The sequence below is a fragment of the Candoia aspera genome, chromosome 6, assembly GCF_035149785.1.
Source record: "Candoia aspera isolate rCanAsp1 chromosome 6, rCanAsp1.hap2, whole genome shotgun sequence".
NCBI classification, from domain to species: domain Eukaryota; kingdom Metazoa; phylum Chordata; class Lepidosauria; order Squamata; family Boidae; genus Candoia; species Candoia aspera.
In genome coordinates this window covers 23035160-23058007 of record NC_086158.1, presented here as the reverse complement: position 1 = coordinate 23058007, position 22848 = coordinate 23035160, and the positions used below count along the sequence as shown (strand labels likewise).

At 37.2% G+C, this 22848-nt stretch overlaps 1 protein-coding gene across 3 annotated transcripts in view; it reads left to right on the top strand.

Moving 5' to 3' along the window:
- KCNAB1 (potassium voltage-gated channel subfamily A regulatory beta subunit 1) overlaps positions 1–22848 on the top strand; it is a 176991-nt gene that overhangs the window by 126955 nt on the left and 27188 nt on the right. For 2 of the 3 annotated variants that reach the window (XM_063306525.1, XM_063306526.1), the window contains exons 3-8: positions 2945–2982; positions 4656–4735; positions 6953–6997; positions 8718–8762; positions 19560–19603; positions 21260–21346. In XM_063306525.1, coding sequence (XP_063162595.1) covers positions 2945–2982; positions 4656–4735; positions 6953–6997; positions 8718–8762; positions 19560–19603; positions 21260–21346 — 339 coding nt within the window. The remainder of the gene's footprint in view (positions 1–2944; positions 2983–4655; positions 4736–6952; positions 6998–8717; positions 8763–19559; positions 19604–21259; positions 21347–22848) is intronic. The other variant, XM_063306527.1, reaches the window with a different exon arrangement.

The following is a 22848-nucleotide window of genomic DNA, read 5'->3' as shown; positions in this document are numbered from 1 at the left end:
GTAGTTATAAATTTATATTCTTATAAATAAACTAAATCACTATATAACTATGTTACAATTACTGTTGTACAAATTATTTTAAAAGGAACCCAACCCTATTATATAAAAAGAGTTTTATGGTGAGAAAAAGAAAGAAGAAGAAAAAAAGAACTAAGTTATGGTGGGGGGGATAAAAAACAGAAAACAGAGAGAAAGACACATCCCCACAAAACAAAAACTTTAACAACTCAACAACAACAACAAAAGTTCATTCCTGCCCACATTCCTAAATTATATCTAATTTTACATATATATTTAAAATATCATTTAAAGGATCAGTCAGCTTATTGAAATTATGTAACCTTCTTCAATTTCATCATTATGATTCAGGTTTTGAGTAATGAATTACTTGATCATACTGTCTGGTGTTGCCAGTCCTTCAATGTACAAAGCTGATTCAAGGCTGAGAATTGATACATCTTGTTAAGGCATCTTTTAGAATCTGGGACACAAACATTCGTCTGCGAGAACATAATCACTTTTTCATAATGATCTAAACTCAGTATATCCAAAATTCTTCACAGACTGAAAGATTCCAGATTTTTGAAATATAGTTTAACAAAACATTAACATTTAACTGCCTTCAAGAACCTGGTTCACCACTGTGATAATATTTAACCAATAAGTAATTACAAGTAGATACACCTGTAACAAAAATACCAAAGTTCCATCAGATTTACTATATCTCTAGTATAGACAACATGAGTGCCAGCTTTTTAAAAACACTTTTGAGGGGTCCAGTAAAATATAATGGACATATTGAATTGTTTGAGATTTTTTTTTGGATTTATGATGTCACCTATAGTTTATTTCGTGAACTGCCTTGGAGACCTTTGGCTAGGAGAGGGAAATACAATAATTTGAGGCCCTAGCTCGTATGTATGTGTTGAGTGCTTGAATTATATCTGCAAGAGATGTCCATCTTCCTGATTTGTAGGGAATACTTGAATAGTGTCAGTTTTGGAAGCCTCCGGATACATGATTGGTCTAAAACTAGGAAAATACTGATAGTGCTTTATAAAATTTCTCTATCTCCCCAGTTGAAGTCCTGATACTCACATGTATTAGAGCATGCATACACTGAGTTTGGCATCTTTGAGCTTGCTTTGTAACTGTGACTGAATCAAAGTGACATGGTAACTAGGTAACAATGTGCAAAGGGTGATGTTTTAATTCGATTTTTCACACTTCAGCACTCTGCTTTCCACATCACAATGTGTAAAGCTTACCCGTGAGAACAGAAACAAAGGCTATTTCAGTTTTTTACTGATCAGCAGGGTCTAATAGTTTTTTATCTCTATCTATTAAACAAAGGTAGGGATTTTTTTCCTCACTGGCAGATACTGAATATCAAAAATCGGTCTTCTAGAACAGGGAAGGTTACTGTGGAAGAAATAGGTGAAGAATTGATCAGCCAATGTTGCAAATATACTTGAATAACATAGTTCAGAAGTATTTGCCTGTGGGAATGAGCAAGTAAGGTGTGCATGTATTGTCATCTTCCAGGTTATACAAACTTGAATTGCAGAAACCCTAACCGTGAACTCTTTAGAACTGTATTACAATAAAGTATAGTTATACAGTAAGTGTATTAGAACATTCTGCTGTATTTGTGTGTTTGGTTTGTAATTACAAAAATTAAATATAAAAATTGATCTGTACTTTAAGCATGTGGATATTTTTAGTTAATTCTGATCAAGTGGCTTGGTTTTCTTGTGCTAACTTCTCACTTTGAGAAAGATAGACATTTTACTGTTTATTCATTTAAAAGACTAACAAAATTTCTATGATGCAAGCTTTTGTGGAAACAGCTTGCTCTTGTACAGCTCCATTTATTCCCATGGAATTTATTGCAAATAGATTGTATTCTTAATTTATTTAGCTATGGTAAAAAAAGAAAAGTAAAGAAAGACAATACAAATTTGAATCTAATGCAGAAGGTACAAAGAATATCATACAATCAGGGTCCACCTCCTGAGCTAATACTGATTGTAGAATAACAAAAATTCCCTTACTGCCTTGCCACACACAAGAGAGTAATGTTATTTCATGTTTTTTTAGCACAGACATAGTCAGTACATGTTTTCAGTGTGTGTATTTCTGTGCAGTTCTCTTGTGGTTTGTTTAGAAAACTGTGGGCTTAAGGGAAGATTGATTATAAAACTGTAAAACAAAAGCATTGAAATGCTCCAAAGCTTCCTGGCCACCATTCTACTGTTGCATTGCAAATTTCCTGCAAGTTGTAAAGATGCATTGATGGCGTGTCAGCATGCCTTATAAGCAAGAACTCGTTTCAGGATGCCAAAGCATCTGCATTGGGGAAGGGGGAAGATCTATTTCAATGTATACAAGAAGAGAGAAGTTGCAGGAATAAATTGGTGAACCGGGAGAGAAGGAAGAGGAATGCTTGGTTTGAGCTCACGAGCCAGGGTGCGGCAAGAGTTCCCCCAATGGGAAAAGAACCACCCACAATGGAGGCCAAATTGTAGCACATCAGAGGAAAATGCCAGCTTTGCTGCTGCTTCTGAGAAACCAGAGAAGAGTTAGAAATAAATTAGCTCAGCTCCCAAACCCAGAAGAGGTTTATCAAATCTGGCACTGGTCCCAGAGCCATCCATGCTTGTGGTATGGAAGCATCCACATAATCTCAAGACATTTTCAGCCATGTTTTGGACAAAAGGGAGGAATCCCTACTTTGTTTTAAGCTGTTTAGGGAGCTGGAGCTGGTCAGCTAGTACAATGGTTAAACTTCAGTGTCCTGAAGTACTTGCTCATAAGATAATGGATCCCTCAAACAAATCAAACATCAGGAGATTCCATAAGGAACAAACTTCCTAATTATAATGTATTTTGGTGTAAGAAAAGAATGTCCCAAACTTTAACAAATCTCTTTGTTTCTTTCTAGGGACCTGGGTCACATTTGGAGGTCAAATTTCAGATGAGGTGAGTGACATATAATTTAATGACAATCTAGAAAACAGAACTTGAATAATCTAGAAATAAACACAAAAATGTAACGTTTTCATTAAAATTAATAGCCATGTCACAGAAGTCTGAATAATTATTTCTGTCACAGAATATGGCAAAGAATAATCTTATTATAGAGGAACCAAAGCCTCATTTCTCTTAGTCAAGTTGAATGTATAGTATTTCATCTAATGTAGCAACCCAGTTTAAATTTGGCAAATTTGCTCTCCAAAGAAACTAACATGGAACTCATAGCAAGAATGCGCTTTAAAGCTAAGCCAGATTTGTTCTGGGCTTTGGCTGAATAAAAATCTAGAGGGATCTTACAGGGCTAGCTGACAAGACTGGAGAACCTCCCCTCTCTCCATGTCCTCTCCATGGCGTGTGTGCAGCCTGCCTGCCAATTTTCTCACCACCTTCCTTTCCTTTCCCTCCCCTTAGCTACCACCCTTGAACAGGATACACAACTAGCTGGCTCACTCCTCCCCTGATCTTCCCAGGATCTCCATTTCCCTTACCTGCAGTTGCCAATAGCCTTGCTTTTTTCCTGCTGTCCACCTCCTGAAACATGCATGCCATACCCAAGCTTAGACCAATATCTCTGGGCCATTTCCAGATAAAACACACTGTACATTTTTTGGTCCAGACGTGGACCACCTAAAATTGGCTGTTCTGTGCATATTGCACATCAATAAAGCCAAGGTACTTTATTGATGTGCAATAAAGCTATTTAGTAAAGTAAAGCTATTAAGTAAAGTAAAGTAAAGCTATTTAGTAAAGTAAAGCTATTAAGAGAATGAAATGCGAATCAGGAAATCTTGAACTCAACCATGACTGTTCTCAGACACATGATCTATCACAATCATATAATATAATATATTGGGTGTTTCCTAGCCACTCCAACTTCTGATGTTCCCTATGATTTATAACAACAGTGTTTTAAGTTATAATATTATGCCTATTTATGTAGGAGAAATCAACTCTCATTGAATTTAGTGGGTCTTTTTTGTGGAGTAAATATGCATATTTCAATATTTCTTTGACTGTGGCAAATAGCTTTTTCTTTTCCCTAACTTGATCTTTAATTATAGGCTCTCCTGTCCCAATTATCGGGACTTGCTTCCACCTAAATATGTGATATCAAGCTGCATTCCTCAGTAGTTAGCACTAAAATAAAATCAAAGCCAAATATTCTTATGATTTCTTAAATGCTAATGAATATATTGTAGCAAAAATTTTCATGGTTGGGAATTTATTATGTATATCACAATTAAGCTTATTTGATAAAACTATCAAGTGGTTTATTACAATTTACTCTGTATATCAGATAAAGGTTAAGTGTTGAAGGTGATTACAAACCAGCTTCAAACCATGAGTTAGGAAGCTGATGTGCTTAACTACTTGGAATTAGTATGAACAAAGATTTCAGGTTCAAAAAGGGGAGTATTGCTAAGAAATAGTCGTGATCTACTTTCCTGCATCCCTAAGTTCTGTCCATTGTCCATGATTTAAAAGTTGAGCTAGATTTGGGAATAAACTCTGATTCATTTCTGGGCAACTATTTCATGAATTATTCCTGCAAAGTTTGGAAGATTGGGAAGGGAGAGTTTTTATATGTCAGATTAATTTCATGCCTCTGTTTCCCAAAGGTGGCTGAACAGCTAATGACAATTGCATATGAAAGTGGCGTAAATCTCTTTGACACAGCAGAGGTATATGCAGCTGGAAAGTACGTATTTGTGCTCCTCTTCTTCCTGTCATAGGTAGTGGTCTTATTTCTCAGTTGAATATTTTGGCTTTGCAAGTAGGAACCATATCGGTCAGTGGTTGAACTGTAGTTCATTTTTAAAAAATTCCATGTTTAACCCTGGCCTCTCCATATAGGACTGGGAAAACTCCTGTGTGAAAATATGGAGATCTGCTGTTTATCAGTATCAGCCATATTAGGTTAGATGGATCAATGGACTTATTCAGGATAAGACAGCTTCCTGTGTTCTTGGCCTAACAAGACAGAAAAGAATGTAAGATAGAAGAAATTGGTTTAAATTAGTGAGGATTTCCCTGTCTCCATTTCACATAACTGATATGGAGAAATTTGGCATTGTAGCCCATATTACAGGAGAATATACTTCAGTGGCAGCTCAGTGTACTTCAGAATTTCACCCTCAACTTATCCCTCTTAACCTGCCAATTCCATCTAAATAAGTAGTTCCAGGCAGTCTAAGAATGGGACAATGTCATCTCACTAGTCTTATAAAAACAACTACTATAATATCTAGTTATTCTGGCTAAGGATTATGTGAGCTGAAGTCCAACCCATCTGAAAAGTACCAGGTTGATGGCAAACTGTCTTAAATCATGTTACAAGTGCTACTTCCTTGCACTTAATTAAAACCAAAAGCCCTGTGCTGTGACTTCCATTGCACATTTTTTAACGTGTTTCTATCTGTTTCACATACTATTCTGTATTAAAATTCTTGTGGCTGTCCTTCTGACAGGAAAACTAGGGATTTGTTTCATTCATTATATGTGGGGGACAGGAGATTCACATAGTCCAATTTCTTAAGATTACAGTAACTCCTTTGTGTTAATGCAGTAGTGGAAACTGCCTGAGCAAAATTGTTTCACAAAAAATAGTCATTACTTTGAAAATTCTCTCCAGGTCTGCTGACAGATGGCTGCAACAGCTGGACCGCTGTAGTAGGCAGAACTCAGGGAACAGAAGAAAGCCATCACAACCAGGCCAAACTCATGCACAGCTTCTGCCTTGGTTGACACCATCATAAGCCAATGGAGTTCTCTGCAAAAACTCAGAAGTTTTGGGGGATTCTATCAGTATGCTTACCCCATTTTCATCCATGTTTCTTTACATACACACAGATACAACACACACACACACACACACACAGGCAATCCATCTGATGTCCTTCTTGTTCTATTTAACTGGATTTCTCTCAATTCTCTGGATCTCCATATATCTTATTTCTGCAATTCTGTATGTGTACTGAATATATTTAGGGACTTCAAATGCAGCAAGACTTGTACAACACTTACTCTGAACCTGGGTTCCTCTAGATTTTAGCCTCCAATCTCAAGATCTTCATTAGAACCAAAAACAAAAGGCTTTGAACTTGTAAAAAGTGAAGAGTTACTTACTTAGAGGTAAAAGAATATTGGAAGTCTGCCTTCTGAAAAAATACTAACATTTCATAAGACAGTTTGAGCACAACAAAAAAATATTCCATATCCTGAAGATGTGATCCAAGGCACCACTGATTGTTTGGTTTGTATTTTGTGGCCAGATGATTAGGTGATATTTTCTGAGTAAAAATTGTGACATTTTGCTCTCCATAGACACAAACTCTGCTGTGACATTTGGAGACAGAGCAAAATGATTTAGTTAAATAAGGAGAGAGAGAGAGAGAAAATAAAACATTGGTTCACATGTGACTTAACATCTATGATATTTATATTGCATCTCTACCTCAAAGATAAAGACCAAGATGCATGCAATCATAAGCTAAGATGTGCATCAATCTTTTGTCCTTGCTTGAAGCCTCTTTATTTCTCCTTTTATACAAGTCAGCAACCAAAGCATTTTCTGTTCCCTCCAACTGAGAAACTGTTTCTAAACTGAAAAACTCTAAACCATGGCATAATACCTTGGCATACTTGGCAGAACTAAGAAATTATAGTGGATGAAAGTCTTCTGTGCTGCATGTACAGCTAAAAGTTTATTTTATTTCTGTCCAGTTCCAACACTGAAGTTATTAACTATATAAGAAAGAGTGGGAACAGGTGATCTATTCAAACTTGCAATATTCTCTTTGTATGAAACTACAAATGATTAAATAAGGATTGATATTGTGTATAGGGAAACAAATGAATGGCATAGGTAGCCTGCAAAAAGAATACTTATCTGCATATGTTTTTATTGTTCTTACAGGGCTGAAATTATTTTGGGAAACATTATAAAAAAGAAAGGCTGGAGGTAGGATGTTTTGCTGTTTGTATGCTCTTTGTGTTAACTGTAGAAAGGAGAACAATAAATTCAGACTCAGAGAATTCCTCCAGATTGTTTCTAAGGCTTTGCAGAACTGATCTCATATCCAGGCTTATTGCCTGGCTAATACTGAGCTTCTTATTTCTGCAAGAGACCGTAGAGACCAACTTCTACCAACTGCTCTATTGACTATTTGTTTAAGAAGCTGGTATGCTTCCAACACCTCGCCCTTATGGAGCTATCAGGTAGGCCAAGCTTTGAAGATATCTTTAAATAAACACCAGGGACACAGTTCTAAGGCAGTGTAGCTTTTCCAAGTTTCTGTATATTTAGGGTTATACAGGTACCAATTTTATTGAGATTGTCCTGGTTTTTTGTATGTGTCCAGGCATTCTACCAGTTTATAGAAAAATCCTAGGAAGTAATGCTGTATGTATCTATCTGCAGTAATGTCACAATTTCTTCTCACTTTCCTTCACAGGCAAAGGGAAAGGAAGGATGTTTAAGGGCTAAACCCATTCTCTCACTTTTCTGGGGGGGACATTGATTTAGATATCTGTCAGAATTTGCTCCCCTGTTGTGCAAGCGGGTTATTAAAGAGTGGGCATTCAGCTTTACCTTTGCAAGCCCATTGACCTTGTCCTGGTTCGACTGTTTGAAAATACAGTGCCAACATATATCCTCCCCAGAGTGCCTGTCTGAAAGAACTACAGATTAGGGATGTGTAGATCTTCAAAAACCTTTTTCTTTCTGCTGCCAATTTTGCAGAGTAGTTTTCCCAACCCAATACTTTATTACTGAAAAAAATATTGTAGAAAAACTTGCCAAAATTAACAGAGATGGAAATGGAGATCACATAACCTCTTTTACTTTGTTAACCTTTAAAAAGCCCAACGTGTTTGGTGCTTTGTAGAGAGATCACACCAGTCACATGGTAATTCAGGGAAATGATGAAGAACAGAAGAAATTTCTCACTCTCTTTTTGAGGGAAAGAAGCAAATGCACATAACATAGGTTAGAAATGTTTTCAGATGCCTAATACAAACAAGCAAATGGCTGAAATACCATATTTTGTGAGAATTTATGTGATTTTACTCCCAAGATCTTGAGAGATCTCTTTTGAGAGAATCATATGAAATTTTAGCTTCAACTGCTGCTACTTCTTCTTTCTACTACTTCCTACTAATAGTATTTTTAAAATAGAACATGAACAGAAAAAATTAGAACAATTGAATAAAGAAAAAAGAAAGAATTATTTATATTGTATTGTATTATTATATTATTACAGTTTTTTTTTTAATTCTGTGGTTCCATGGGCACTCAGATGTTGCACATGCTCATTGCCAACTGCTAATAAATGGGAACATTCTGTAGCTGAGAACTGACTCAGCATGTATTTTAGTTATTTGGCATGAAGTTAAGGTGTCTCTCCTTTATTTTCTCGAATCCCTCATACTATGGATGTTTTCTGAAGAAAAATTATACTGAGCATTCGGTCACAACATTACAACTTAACATGTAGAGGCCATAATGTCAGCAACTGTGCTAAGTCTTTTAGATAACTTTCTCTTTAGAGCCATAGCTTAAATTGGACAAGCTTCTTTGAAGTTGTAGGAGGTTAGGAAGAACCCAAACTAAACTAAAATGGTATTTCTTCAGTAATCTGTTTTGAACAAAATTGAAATGTTAATGTGTTTTGTTTGTTTAGGAGATCAAGTCTGGTCATTACAACAAAACTCTACTGGGGTGGAAAGTAAGTATATGTGAATTCCTGTGCTATAGAAATAATATATTTATCTCACTATGTGTGTGTGTACTTATATAGTATATATGTTTATATAAGTATCAACATGATCTGGTGCTGTATTACATCTTGGTTGGTCAAAGCACTAATCTGGCTTCTTCCAAAAAAGAATAAGCAAACCTTTTGATTTTAAAACTGATTACTGTCTTGGTAAACACATGTACAGATGATCTTCTCATGCTGGAAAAGGAGAACTTATGGGAAATGCTCATGTTAATGCTAAACTCTCTCCTGTTTCTCATTCTCCCCTTCAAAGGCCCTTTTTTGGGCAGGCAATATGGGCAGTGAAGTCTGTTGAATGTATTTTTATCCTAACTTTCTCAAAGCACATACAAGCAAGCTGTAGGGAAAAAAAGGGAGTCTCTGAATTTCCATAACCAGTTTTACATCTGGTTGCAGAGCTCAGTTGGAGATAATGAATTTGCTGGAAAGATTTAAGTTTGGATCAAGCAGTTTTTATCTGCAAGCAACACATTACAATGTCAACATGGATTGGCAAGTTCGCATTTCCTGCACAGTAGCTTAGTTCATGCAAAATGCTAAACTGTAACATGGCTTATCTGATTTATGGTCTAGCACACCCCTTGTGCCTTGTTCAATGAAGCAGAGTTAAACCATGGCTTAGTGTGATCTGTAAATCGCCTAAAATCTAGATTTGTCCAGAGATTTGCTGAATATAGATTTTTGCATAAAGTGCAAAATAATAATGATAATTTGATTTACATGTTCATAACACAGTTCAATTTCACAGTCAAATACCATGCACATATTCAAAAAGAAATAAAAATGCAACATATTTGGCAATGTAATATTTCATCTGAAGATTGAAATATGTGAAACAAACTTGGCATTGGATTGTATATTTAGTGTGCAGTTTTTAGTTCAAACCATAAACCTGACTCTTTGCAGGGAGTCCCAGAAATGTTGAAATGTTGTGAAAAAGGATACTTCTCTTGAACACAGAAATATCACAGTGAAACATGGAGTATTTCCCTATTTTTACCTAACCATAGCTAAACATGTCCTGGCATCCTTTTTTCCTCATGTGGTTGTTTTTATCTCATCCCATTCATACCTGAGGCAACTTAACATTATCCTTGGCTGTTCCAGGGTTAAGATAGTCTTTTTCCCTTTAAGCAAGAACAAGCCATGGAAATTTTGCCTTGGCTGCAATCTGACATGCTTCATCAACCATTCAGTCCATGTCACAGTGAGATACTGGCCTGCCACCTGTTGGCCACTTGAAGCTTTAGGCTGGTGCAGGCTTGCTCCCTTCCTTCTAATCCCTGTACATTGTCCTTCAGAGCTATTCTTGTTTGGGCTGTAGGAGAATCTGATTGTTTCAAACTTGGTAGTTTTGAGAACTCACCAAGTCTCCAAGTTGATCCTTGGACTAGCAGCGGCCGGAGGAGTTGCAGTGTGAAGCAAAAGAAAGCCATTTCCTCTCTACCAGTTCACAGTGGACCTCTGACTGAGGTCTACAACGAGATGTTAACATTCAGAGACCTCACTTGCCTGTCAGCTGTTGTTTGGGGTACTTTTTTTATAATAACTTTATTAAATTTTAAAACAAAGAGATAAAATCTAACTGAAACTAATGAAGGAAGAGAAAGAGAACAGAAGTGCAGAAAAAAAAGAAAAGAGAAAAGAGAACAGAAATAGAAATAGAAATAGAAATAGAAAAAGGAATGACTCCTGACTCTTTTTACAACATTGAACTCTTACTGTAAGTTTACAATATAACATCCATTTTTTCTATTGTCAACTAATATTATTAATCATGAAATCCATATATCATAATTTCATTCTTTTCTGTTTCACGCAAAAAGTCCATCGTTTGGGCTGCTTTTGAACATGGGATTACTGATCTTGCAGAAGAGCTGTAAACGAGTGGTTAAAAATAGCCTCCACATCTGACAGATACACTGGGGAATGGTTGTAAGAGGAAGCAGGAAGAAGCTTTCCCACTGCACCAAGCAGCTGCCCCACACCCTTGTCATCTGTTCGTTGGGCTACTTTTAAGCACAGTTTCAGTATTCTTCTGAAAGAGCAGTAAACCTGTGTTCAGAGGGAGTCTGAACATGAGCATAGCACCCTCTCAGAAGGTCACTAAACCCATGTTTAAAAGTAGCCTGAAAAATCAGCCGGCTGGTTCTGAAAGGCTGCATGGTGAAGTAGATATTTCCCACTTTACCCCACAACCTCCCAGCACATATCACCTGCTTTTTTAGGCATGCCAATAGATGCTGTAATATAACAAGACATCTCCCCCCAACTTCTCCTGCCAGCTTCTTCCAGCCCTGGCAACCTGAAGATGTGCTACCAGGGCTGGGAGGAATGGCATTGAAAGGGAAGAGGAGAGGTCTGGCCCTTCTTTGTAGACTGGAAGGGATGTCATCACCCTCCGTGCATTTCATGGTGGAGGGGAACAGTGAGTCTGATGGGGAAGTATTGTGATGGAATGCCTAACAGACCTTGGGAACACTGAAGGAGCAGCAAGACGGGGGGAAACTAGGCCATTACAGAACAGATTTTTGAGTCCTGGGGAGGAGAGAAGCTTGAGTAGAAGACTCAGAGTAACTGCTGTAAATCACACTAGGTAGAAGTTGTGTGGGAGATTGACTTTGGTAGGCTTTTGAGATTCTATTACTCTACTAGCAATAAATATCTTTCCATAAATCCAAGTGGTTCTTGCTTCCCAGCCTCTTAGGGCTTAACAGGGGTGTCTGAAGTGACACAAATAAAATGTCATAATTTAGTAACGACAGTATCTTCTATTTTACATGTTATTTTAGAAGTTCTGAACGTTATATCATAACTACATCTCTTCCTCTGCTGTTTCTCAGTTGCATAATTTCAACTATAAGACCTTTGGGGAACAGAATTCTCTTCCGTGTAATACTTATTATCAGTTAGGGAACAGGGTAGGTGTGAATAATAGTCAGCTTTTGCAGAAAGGAAAGCTTTTTATTAAATGTAAGAGAGTTAAAAATACCTGCCTCACCCATGCGCATAAGCTCAGATCATTTCCTGCAACAAGACCAAATGAAGACGACCATTTTCTTTCATAGAGAACGGGGCCAGAGCTTGCTCTCATGTGCTCTCACATTGTCGCTTGCTCTCTTTCTCCCCCTATACAGGGATAAATGAAAAAGAAAAGAATTTTTTTTCTCTTATCTGCCATACAAATTTTACTGGCTAAAATTATCTCCAAAGTGCCAAAACCAGCCTTAGAATTAGAGATTAAATTATGCAAAGCTGAATGGGTTTGCTTTAAAAAATGCTTTATTCAGTTAAAAACAAGGCAACAAGCCGGCACCACACAGTGCATCCTAAAAGAATACCGATTGGTGGAGAGGCACCATGACCTGCGGACAGCTGAGAGCTTCAATATCCCTTTTGCTAGTTAATCAACTTTAATCAAGTTATTGTTTATTAATTCTATTTATATGACCACCCATCATAATGCAAATCACAACGCCTCTTATGACAACTGAGGTAAAAAGCCAATCTGCTAGAAATCTGCTGAGAACCTCAAGGGCTCCAACCAACAATCAGGGCCAATCTAACCTTCAGGGGAATGGTGTTTCAAAAGGCAGATATTGCAACAAAAAAGGCATGCTTTCTAAAACTGCGAAGGGTGGAGCCTGGGTTGAATATGGAGCTTACTGGGAGAAGCCAGAGTAGGATTTCTGGGAGAATTTGGTGAGTTTGCTTGATGCGTTTGACGAGGGTTGGTTTGCTTGTTAGAGATGCAACTCCAGAAACATTGAGCCTTTGCATCTTTTATTCTGTTGAGTGGTAGGAGTAGAGATGGCAGTCAAGGGATTTTCTCATAGTTTCTTCCTTTGTCTGTGGTCTTTTCTCTGACTGAAAAATTCCTCCTAGGATCTTCTCTTTAGCTTGTTTCCTACAGGAAAAATAGAGAACTTCTTACTTTCCTCTTTCCCCCAATATGACTACAGAAAGCTAAAAAATACAGGCTTTCTGTCAAGTCATAGAATCTTCTTAATAACTTTACTTATCTTTTTGTATTTTAAGTATTTGTCTGTAGGTATTCTTCATGAGTTTATTTCTATTTATACATGTGTGCTGTGCTAAACTGGGACCCCAGTGAATAAAGATTCCCTCAAATTTTCCATTCAACTTTTATTGCGGGGTGAAACTGAACACTATGAAACAGATTTATTTAGTTAAATATTTATAACGTACCCCATATTAATTCTATTCCTCTCCTCGGCTTCACTGTTTTTCTTCTCTATGTTCCATCTTGGTTGCCTGTGATTTTGATTTAATGGTGACATTATGCAAAGATCTTGTTCCTTTGGGTTGGAGGTTTCAGAAGCTTGCCTCGTTGTGGAAGTTGAATTGCCAGCAATACCGTAAATTGGGAACTTAAAAGGAAAGATTTCAGAGATGATTGGCATGTCGGCTCTGCTCAAAGCTATATCTGCAGTTGCTTCATCAGAAGAAAATCTTCAGCCCAATTAGCCACGATGAAACCATATTTCAAAGAAGTCACTTTCTTCTCTACCTAGCTAGGAAGAGTTGTGAAATAAGTTAGATTCTGAGGATGGTCTCAGGAATGAGATCAATAGTTACCCTTTTTTTCTCCCTGAACACCTCCTCAAATGGCTGCTCTAAAATCCTATTTGAACTCTTGGGCTTTCATTAACATATATTTCAGAAGAACACCCTCTCCCATTTGTTTTGCTTATTCTCCTTCCCTTCCTCAGCATGAATGCTGCAGCTGAAAGAGGAAGAGTTTTGTGGATTCCACCCTGTGCTCCAGGCAGAAGAATCATCTTTGTTTTTCCAGATGCCAGATTGGGAGCCGAGGAGAGTGAGGGGAATGAAGATGTGGTCTCTTCTTTTCATTTTGGGCTGGAGCTGCTTCAAACTCAAAACCTGTTCTCTTTTTTTCCAGCAGCATTGATGCTCTCTGGATAGTAGGGAGGAGAACAGACAGAACATGCAACTTTGACTTTGACTTTGACTTCTAGGAGGTTTCTGGAGCAGCAGAGAGCAGGAAGAAGTGAAGACATCCCTCAGATCCCAAGAAAGCCTCAGCTCCAATTTGTAGTCTTACATGCGGAAACTTTCAAATGGATCATCTGATTTTGTACGAGTACATGCACATGCACATGCACATGCACATGCACATACGCATACACACACATGGGTGTCTTTTATTAGGCCTGCAGGAGCATTCATCATCCCCAAGGCCCAATTAACTCCCTGAATGACTAGGAAGGATTCTACATCTGTTCCTTTTATTGTGTCCTTCATTTTACATCAAGATGTCAAACAATTTTTAAAACATTTCACTTCTCAGTGTTTTAATGAGCAATACAATAACACAATGAGGCAAATAAAACAAAGATGAAGCAAAAGCAAAGAGCAGATGTCCCAATATCAGTTGAGAATTACCCAACCTGGAAATCTCCTTTTTTTATCTTTAGATTTGAACCCTGGCCTACACCCAATTTTTTTTAATTGCATGATATCAGAATTTGTAGTCAGACGTTTTCGACAATGATGTGTGTGTCACACTTCTTCAGCATATGAAAAATAATTAAAACATGTAACAAGGGTAATATTGTTGCTCCAGACTCTGCTCAGGAGATAGAAGGATGGAATCCCAGAACTTGAAAGGGGTCATTTGGGTCTATCAAATCTGCAGGGTGCAATCACAACAGTCAAGATGGCGGCCACCACACTGTGATAGAAACTCTGCCTGTTTTTTATGTATGTCACATGGGTGACATCCATAAACATGGGTTGTGGCTACCATCTTGCCTTCAGATACCTCTGAAATTAGAGAATCCAAGACAGATGGCTGTCTCACCTCTGCTCAAACACATCTTGTAAAGGGGAACCCATCTCCTCTCTTGGTTCTACTGTCTGCTGCTCTTGTTAGGATTTTTTTTCCCTATCATTCAGTTGGAATCTCCTTCTTGTACCTTAAATCTATTACTCCACATCCTGTACTCTGGAATAATTAAGAACGGTCTTGACTTTCTGTGTGATATTCTTTGAGGTCTTTGAAGAATGTCATATTGTCTATAGTCTTCCCTTCTGAAAGCTAAACATGTCGAGCTGCTTCTATTTCTCATCACAGAACTTTATAGTCCCCTGATTATTCTTGAAACTATTTTAGTTTTTCTGAAACACAGTAGTCAGACCAACCCAGAATAAAGTAGAACTATTATTTCTTATGATTGGGAAACGATTGCTCTGTTGATGCAGCCTAAAATAGTATTTGCCTTTTTTACAGCCACATCACACTGCTGACTCATATTCAGTTTGCAGTCAGTTACTGTTCCTAATCCATTTTTATAAGTCCTGTTACCAAACCAGATATTCCCCATTCTATACCTGTGCTTTTCTTTCTTTTTTTTTCCTAATTTGCTTTTGGTTCGGAGAATCACTTTAGGGTGATTGCTGCTTTGTTACATTTATTGTGAGGTAAATGGTGTGCTGATGAGCCATTTAAAGATTGTGGCATCACATGTGTCCTTGTTTTTCAACCTAATTCAGGGAAATATGGGAAAGAGAACTCATCCGTAGGTACATAAGCTTGTGGTTATGCTCATGTCTGCTGCTATTAATAGAATATACTCCCAGTATGGTATACCAAAAGCTGATCTGTACTGAATTCAGCAGATAGCAGTGTTTGTCTTCGTAACATCTATTTCCCTTTTTTCCCCCAGTTCATTTCTATGCATGAGCAATTTAGGAGGTCTCACAAACTTTTTAAAAACTTGGTCGGACTTGCACAGGCAAAGCCTGAGCACTTTCAAACCACATTCTAGGCTTTGGCCTCTGTTTTCGCTTTCCAAATTTTGGAACCTCTGTATTATATAAATTAAAAATTAATTGTTAAGTGACATATTTATTTCCTGCCTGAGCTTAACCACAACAAAATACAGTAATTCATTTTATTCATGGGGGAATCACATTATTTTGTTTGTCATATTAGGAGACGGTAGTAATGCAAAGTTTAAGAACCTCTGTTTTAACCTATCAATATTTATTTTAATTTTATTTCTGTCTTCTGATATATGAGGCACCCCACACAATTTTTGTCTTACCTGCAAATTTGATAATTATTTCATCTCTTCATCCAAATCATTACTGAAAAATATCTAACAGTAGAGGACCTAGAACTGATCCCTGTGATCCTCTACTCAATTCCTCTCTCCGTTTTAATGGCAACGAATGAGTTACTCTTTTGAATACAATTTTTGCTCCAGCTATGTATCCACTTAATTGTAATGCTATCCAGATCATTTTAGTTAGTTTGCTCATCAGCATGTGATGGCCTATTTCATCAAATGCTTTGCTGAAATCAAGCTGTATTACATCTACAGCATCCCCTTAATCTACTAAGGAGGTGAACTAATAAGAAAATGAGAGTCTGTTAGGATATGTTCTTGTTAAATTCATGCCAATGTCTAATCGTTATTATATTGTTTGCAAGATGCTTACAGATTGCTCTTTATGAACTGCTCTAGAACCTTCCCAGGTTTCGTGTAGACTCTTCCCAGTTATGTGTCAAACTGACAGTCAGAGGTATTCAGGATCTTACTTCTTCCTCTGTCTGAAGATTGGAACAGCATTTGTCCTCCCCTAGCAAAGCATCCTAAATTAATGTCTGTCTATATATTAACATAAAGAAGCATCAGTTTGTTACTAGAATGCTAATAATTTAGAGTTTTTAAAAGTTTTTTTGCTATATATTCTGAATAAAATGGAAGTTTTAATTGTCTGGCTTTTTAGAAACCTCCAAAATCCTTAATGAATTGCTCTTTACCAAAGGATTTTGAATGAATCATTCATCTTGAGAATCTGTTTCTATGCCTACTGATTAATTTTAACAGTGCATCTGGCTAATTTTGATACCTGTTAAAATTTAAGCTTACCTTACATTTTAAAGGAATATATAGATAAACTTCTCCTTCAAGTCAAGCTTGACTCCAGGGAACCCCATGAATATGCTCATGTAATTTTCTTGACAGCAGTATGGAAGCGGCTTGCCATTGCTTTTTTCTAGGATGTTTTTTTCAACTTCCCAATTTAGCCTAAACCTTGTAATCTATGGGGGTCTTCCATCTAAATATTAGCCAGGTCTGACCCTGAGTAGCTCCTGAGCCAAGAAGTAGTCACCAGATACTATTAGTTGCTGAGAAGTAATAGTTTATGGTCAAAACAAAGATGATGTTTTTTCAAAAAAGAAGAAGGATGGCAAAAGAATGTTTCATTGAGAGGATTGAGTCACATTGTGACAGGGTTCTTTTTGAACTGGAGGTATATTTCGCTATGCAAGGGTGGCAACTGACACAGAAAAACAAGACAGTGGAGGCTTTTATGCTTTTTACTATTTACAGTGAAGCTACTTACAACGAGTATTTACAACAGGTATATGCAACACATTCCCAGTTTCACACAGTGTCAGGTTTCCTCCTAAGTCTCCTTCCCACAAACTGTCCTCCTCTAGCTCTCCTGCTTTCTCCCCCTTTCTCTTCTTCTCACTCCCCTGTTTCTGGGCTTATCAAGACAGAGAGAGAAAAGAAAGCAATGGGCTAGACTTACTGTAGTGTGCTTAGCATGGTTTGATTTTCTCCTGGATTTGCTCAGCTGAACACCTACTGTTTCTCTGTTGGGGGAAGAACCTCTCTCAGGGTCTTCTGCCCAGTCCTTCCCCAGGACCAGGGCTTCACCAATGACTGACAAACCCTTCTCATCTTGGGCCTTGTGCAAAGATGTCCTCTCTCTGGGTCTTCACTTCCCTTCTTCCAGGGAAGCCACTCATAGACCTTTCTTCTCCCCACCACAGCCTGGTCAGCTCATCAGCCCTCATGACAGCACAGCTGCCCTTCAAGGCCAAAATTGAGTTTCTTGACTTCCGGTGGGAACATGGCCAACTGAACAGCTGTGCCCATGAGCTCTGCGGGCAGATCTGACAATGTAGCTTTTTTTCTGGACTCAGGCAGGCCCTTCCTGAAGCCCTAGAGTGATTTCATGGACAGAAAATGCTCAGAATCCCATTTGAACTCCTGAACAGTGCCTCACAGCCAGAGGATCACAAACAGCATTAGTGCTAATCCAGTAAGAGATGCCGGGTGTCCAGGACATCATTTCCAAACAGTGCTGTAGCCTTAAAGGGACACTAAGTTGAGCCACCCCATTTCCAAACCACCCAATTTATATTTCTTTTTCAAGTTTATGTACCCTAAGAGAGGCTTTTTACAGCAAGGAGAAGCGAACTCTCTTGGTGCCCATCATTACTTCTGGATTAATTTTTTAAAAAAATTTTAAGCTTTGGCTTGTTTTCCCATCTAACCACTAAGGAGGACTGAGAACAAATAATTGCCTCCCTGCTATTATTTTTGTATTGAATTTGAAGGATTTTATATTTTCCTACATGTTGAATCTGCTGTTTTGAATCTTCAGCTCTCTGTTCACTTTTCCTAGGAGCTGCTTTTTAGCATACTTTCTCTTGTGTCAACAACTTTTGGAGATTTTCCATTAACTCATTAACTCCTACTTTCACTAGTCAAGTATCTAGGGGGTGCCATAATCTACTGCCTGTAACATGGAGGATCTGAAGGAGACTTTCTCAGAGTTTCGTTCTGAGTTTAAGCAGATTTTCTCTGATTCCTGTCAAGTTATCTTGCAAGATATTTGGGACATTGTGGAAAATATCATTTTCTGATGGAATGTTATGTGAAAGAAGAGGTTTTGCTCTGTGGGAGGTTTATTGCTGAGAAGTTCCTAGGGGGGGCAGTTGGGCTGTTTGATTTCTGTATGAAAAATGCCCTGTGTGTATTATGGAGATATGTAAATGCTTTGGTATACTTTGAAGTGGAGTAAAGAATTAAGAATGTTTATCTGGATTGATTTTAAGGCTTGTAATTCTATTTATCTTTAATGATTTGGATTAAAATATACTGGATTGCTTTTAAGGTTTGTTTGATTTTTAAGATTTATAAGGTATAATAATAATTGCCTGGTTTTAGGTTTAATAGAGTTAAGATTGTTATCGTATTATTATTATAAAAGTAGACCATTTATATGTTTTTATAGTCTGATTTTTATTATAATGGACAGAAATATATAGAATAGTGGTAGGAAGCAAGTAATCAAATAAATGTTGTTTTTGGGGGGGAAGTTGATTTGGACACTTATACATTTCTTTTTTTTAATATAAGAGGAAAGAGCAATTGTCTTTAGTGATTTTTATAATGTGTTAATGGAATGATTTATAGAAATAATGTGATCTTGGTCTGATATAGAGTAAGGGATTGATTATTGAAATTGCTGTATATTCTTGGGGTTGAAAGTCAGAAGTCATTTCTTTTTGTAATCTTTAAAAAAAATTCTTGTGTTTCACACTTCTTTAGTTTTTTTCCTTCTTTTTGTAGGGGTTTTTTTTTTTTTGCTTTTTTGTAGTTTTTATCTTTTCTTTAAATTTAATAAAATTCTTATTTAAAAGAAGGCCAAAATTGAGCTTCTTCTCCCTTTTTCTCACTCCATCTGCTGACTCCTGCTGGCAGAACAGCAGCCATGCCTGGCCACTAAAAACCATATGTCACAGATTGTTTGTCCAATATGTATAATAGTATGCTTTATGCAAGGGCACTATTATTAGTAAAATATTTGGAGATTACTTTTGACAAATGCTTTTTTATGCAAATTAAAAATCTGAAAATAAAGAACAATAAATATGTACATGTTTTGCAGAGCTGAAACAGAAAGAGGACTTTCAAGGAAACACATTATTGAAGGTATTCATTGTATTTGTTTATTGATTTGCTTATTTATTTATACAAGTATTTATAGGCTGCCCACTTCAAGGACTCAAGGTAGTCTGCAGTCAACAAAACCATTGAAACAAGACTTCATCATACCTATTCCATATATAATAATGCTTTATATTTTACATTCAGTGCAATGCTGCAACAATCAGTAACATTATTTTTTTACAGTAATCCAAATGAAGGACCAGGGCTGAGAAATAAATTTAAGTGAAAGCTTAAAGCAATTTTGAAGCTGCACATTTCCCCTGGAATTCAAAATGTTTTGAGTTGCCTCCAACTTCACATTTTGAATACTGTAGCACATTTCTTTACACAATGCAAAGCAGTAGAATCATTTTATAAATTCAGTGTAGTGATTAAGTTGTTGAACAGGTTTAAGTTCACCCTTAGCTGTGGAAACTCATTGGATGACTTTGGACCAGTCTCTAACTCTCAGCCAAACATACCTATAAAGAAGGAAGATCTCTATCTAAGTCTTCCTGAGCTTCTGGAGAAAAGGCAGGATATAGATCAAACTGCCTTCCCCCTTATAAATCTGTCCATATATTAAGAGGCGTATCAGAGACACTTCTCTGTGTCTTACCATCATCATAAGGGAAGAAAAGTGATGACAATCTTCCCCACTTCGGTACTGTCCAGATGGTTAGGCTACAGTTCCCATCATTCCCAATTCTAGCCAGTTTAGAGAAAGTGCTCCAAAGATCTCATCTTGATGCCTATTTTCTTTTGTTCTACCATGTTGGAGTCATAAGTTTATTATTATACGGCTGCATATTATGGTTGGTCACACAGCCAGATGTTTAGACTGGATTTGGCATTTTTGTCCACCTATAGAGTCTTTCCCAAGGACCTGGGATAGGCAGATGTTGTTTAATAATATTAAAGGAATCATCACAGGATGTAAGTTGTTCCAAGTAAAGCTGCCTTTTGCTATTATTATTATTATTATTAATCCATTTTGGATTTTCAGTTTGGGAAAACTCTTGAATAATTTTTAACTGTGTGAAACTATATCAGCGCAGTATACTTTGGGGACTGGGAATATGCAAGTAAATAAAGAAATCCCAAACAAACACTCATACTACTGTGACATGAACTTGATTCAATGTACCCTAAAACAGGATGTTCCTTCCTGCAGCTGCTGAGCACCATGATCTGGATAGCTCCTAAAGCTAATGCACTGTGTATAGTCATCTAAAGTGTGAAGGTCTGTGAATTCAATTACAGTAGATGGTGTGAACCCTATAGAATAACATCTGGCTACTCACATCTGAAGAGTCCCAGTAAGGATGAAAACAGTGCCTCCTGGTGGTCAGTGTAATCTAAAACAGGATGTATTTCTGAACCTTATTCCTTGAGGATGTACTTTTAGGGTTTGATTGGCAAATGCTTGCCTACTCCAGTTTTCATCATAATAAACATACAAAGCAAATGAAACTATGCAGAAAGTGATGAATTCTTCACCACTTCCTGCTTTGATTCGTTTTAATAGGCAGTATAATTTTACCTATCCCCACTCTACCTTCGAGGAAGGCTTAGATAGATGATGCTTCTGAGCTATCAAATTCTCTGTCACATGCTCAGCACCTCTGCTTGGCTCTAATGTTCCCGTTTCATTTCCAGGATTAAAAGCCTCTCTCCAGAGACTGCAGCTTGAATATGTGGATGTTGTCTTTGCAAATCGACCAGACGGTAATACTCCAATGGAAGGTTAGCAATAAATTTACTAAAAGCATTTTGCTTGATTGATCTTGGCTCGTGAGTTTATGCTGCTTATGACAGGATAGAAAAATGGTTACCCTCAAGTATGCAAGGAGTACAAATTAAATAAGAAACTCCTAGATCTTGGTTCTTTGGAGCCTTCAGTTTTTTTATTGTGATACGTGCACTTAGAGCAGTGGATGGATGTGTATTTATGTAGCCCACTATTGTAACTGTAAGAATTGCTAGAGTAATTTCAGCACCTTTGTTTGCGATTCATAAATACTTCATTTTGTTGATTTACTTGTATTTTAATTGCCTTACGATTTCAACTTGATACTGTAATTTCTGTGCAGCTCCAGTCAGAGATAGCAAAACCGTTCATCAACTAAACCATACAGATTTACATAGTTGGCATTTTCCATCTTACTAATTTGTTTAACAAATTAGATGGCCACCCATCTTAACCAATATGCTTTGGGTGAGGAACAGGAACATAAAAATACAGTGAAGAGAAAAAAACTAATTAAAAACCTAGTTAAGGCAGATGATCTGAAACGTATTTTACACCACATATACAAAATTATTTTTTGGAATCATTGCCAAAAATGCATACTAATTTCATGCATAATGTTTATGTGTGTGTGTGTGTGTACACATATACACACACAACAGGCACAAAAATAGGAAAAAGTGAACTTTACATTGGAAAAATTAAAAATTGAGCATGCTTTAAATCAATGTTTTTCAAACTTATCAGTTTTAAGGTGTGTGGACTTCAACTTCCAGAATTCCCCAGCCAACATGGGAGCTGAAGTCCACACATCTTAAAGTTGCCAACTTTGAAAAACACTGCTCTAAATGGACAGATACACGTGTCTCCATATATAATCTCCATACAAAAGCTGAAAGAATTGTAGAATTTTTGAGTTCCTTTAAACTGTAGGCCAGCACACCATCATTGAAGCATAAACTGAGTTATTAGTTGGTGTTGGAAACAAAGACAAGCCTAAAGAGGGGAGGATTACTAACTAAGTAATTAACTAAAAGGGGAGTTATGCAAATTATACATTTAATTTGATTGTGATTCATTGATCAAGTTACAGCATATGCAAGTTAATGTGAATGGCTATAAGGTGAGATAGATGCAGCTGGATGAAGTGGCAGCCTTGAGTTAAAATAAAGGGTCAAAGAAAGCATATGTGAAGTGGCTTCATTCCTCTAGCTGCTTTCTAAAAGTATTGGGTTCCCAGTGCTAATTGTTAGTCCCTCCTTGTCCTAGTTAGCATTCTTGCAGTTAGCACTTTCACTATCTTGTTACTGCTTGCAACATTCTTCTCACCTGAGTGTTCCTAGCACCTAACTGATTATGGCTGAGCTAGTGCTTAATTTTCCCAAGGAAGATATATATGCACAAGGGCCTTTTTAAGCTTACGTCCAAGAATTGCTTCACTGGACATTACAGAGGTCGTAATAACGCTGATCCACTCTTCCCCATAGCAGCTAGTAAG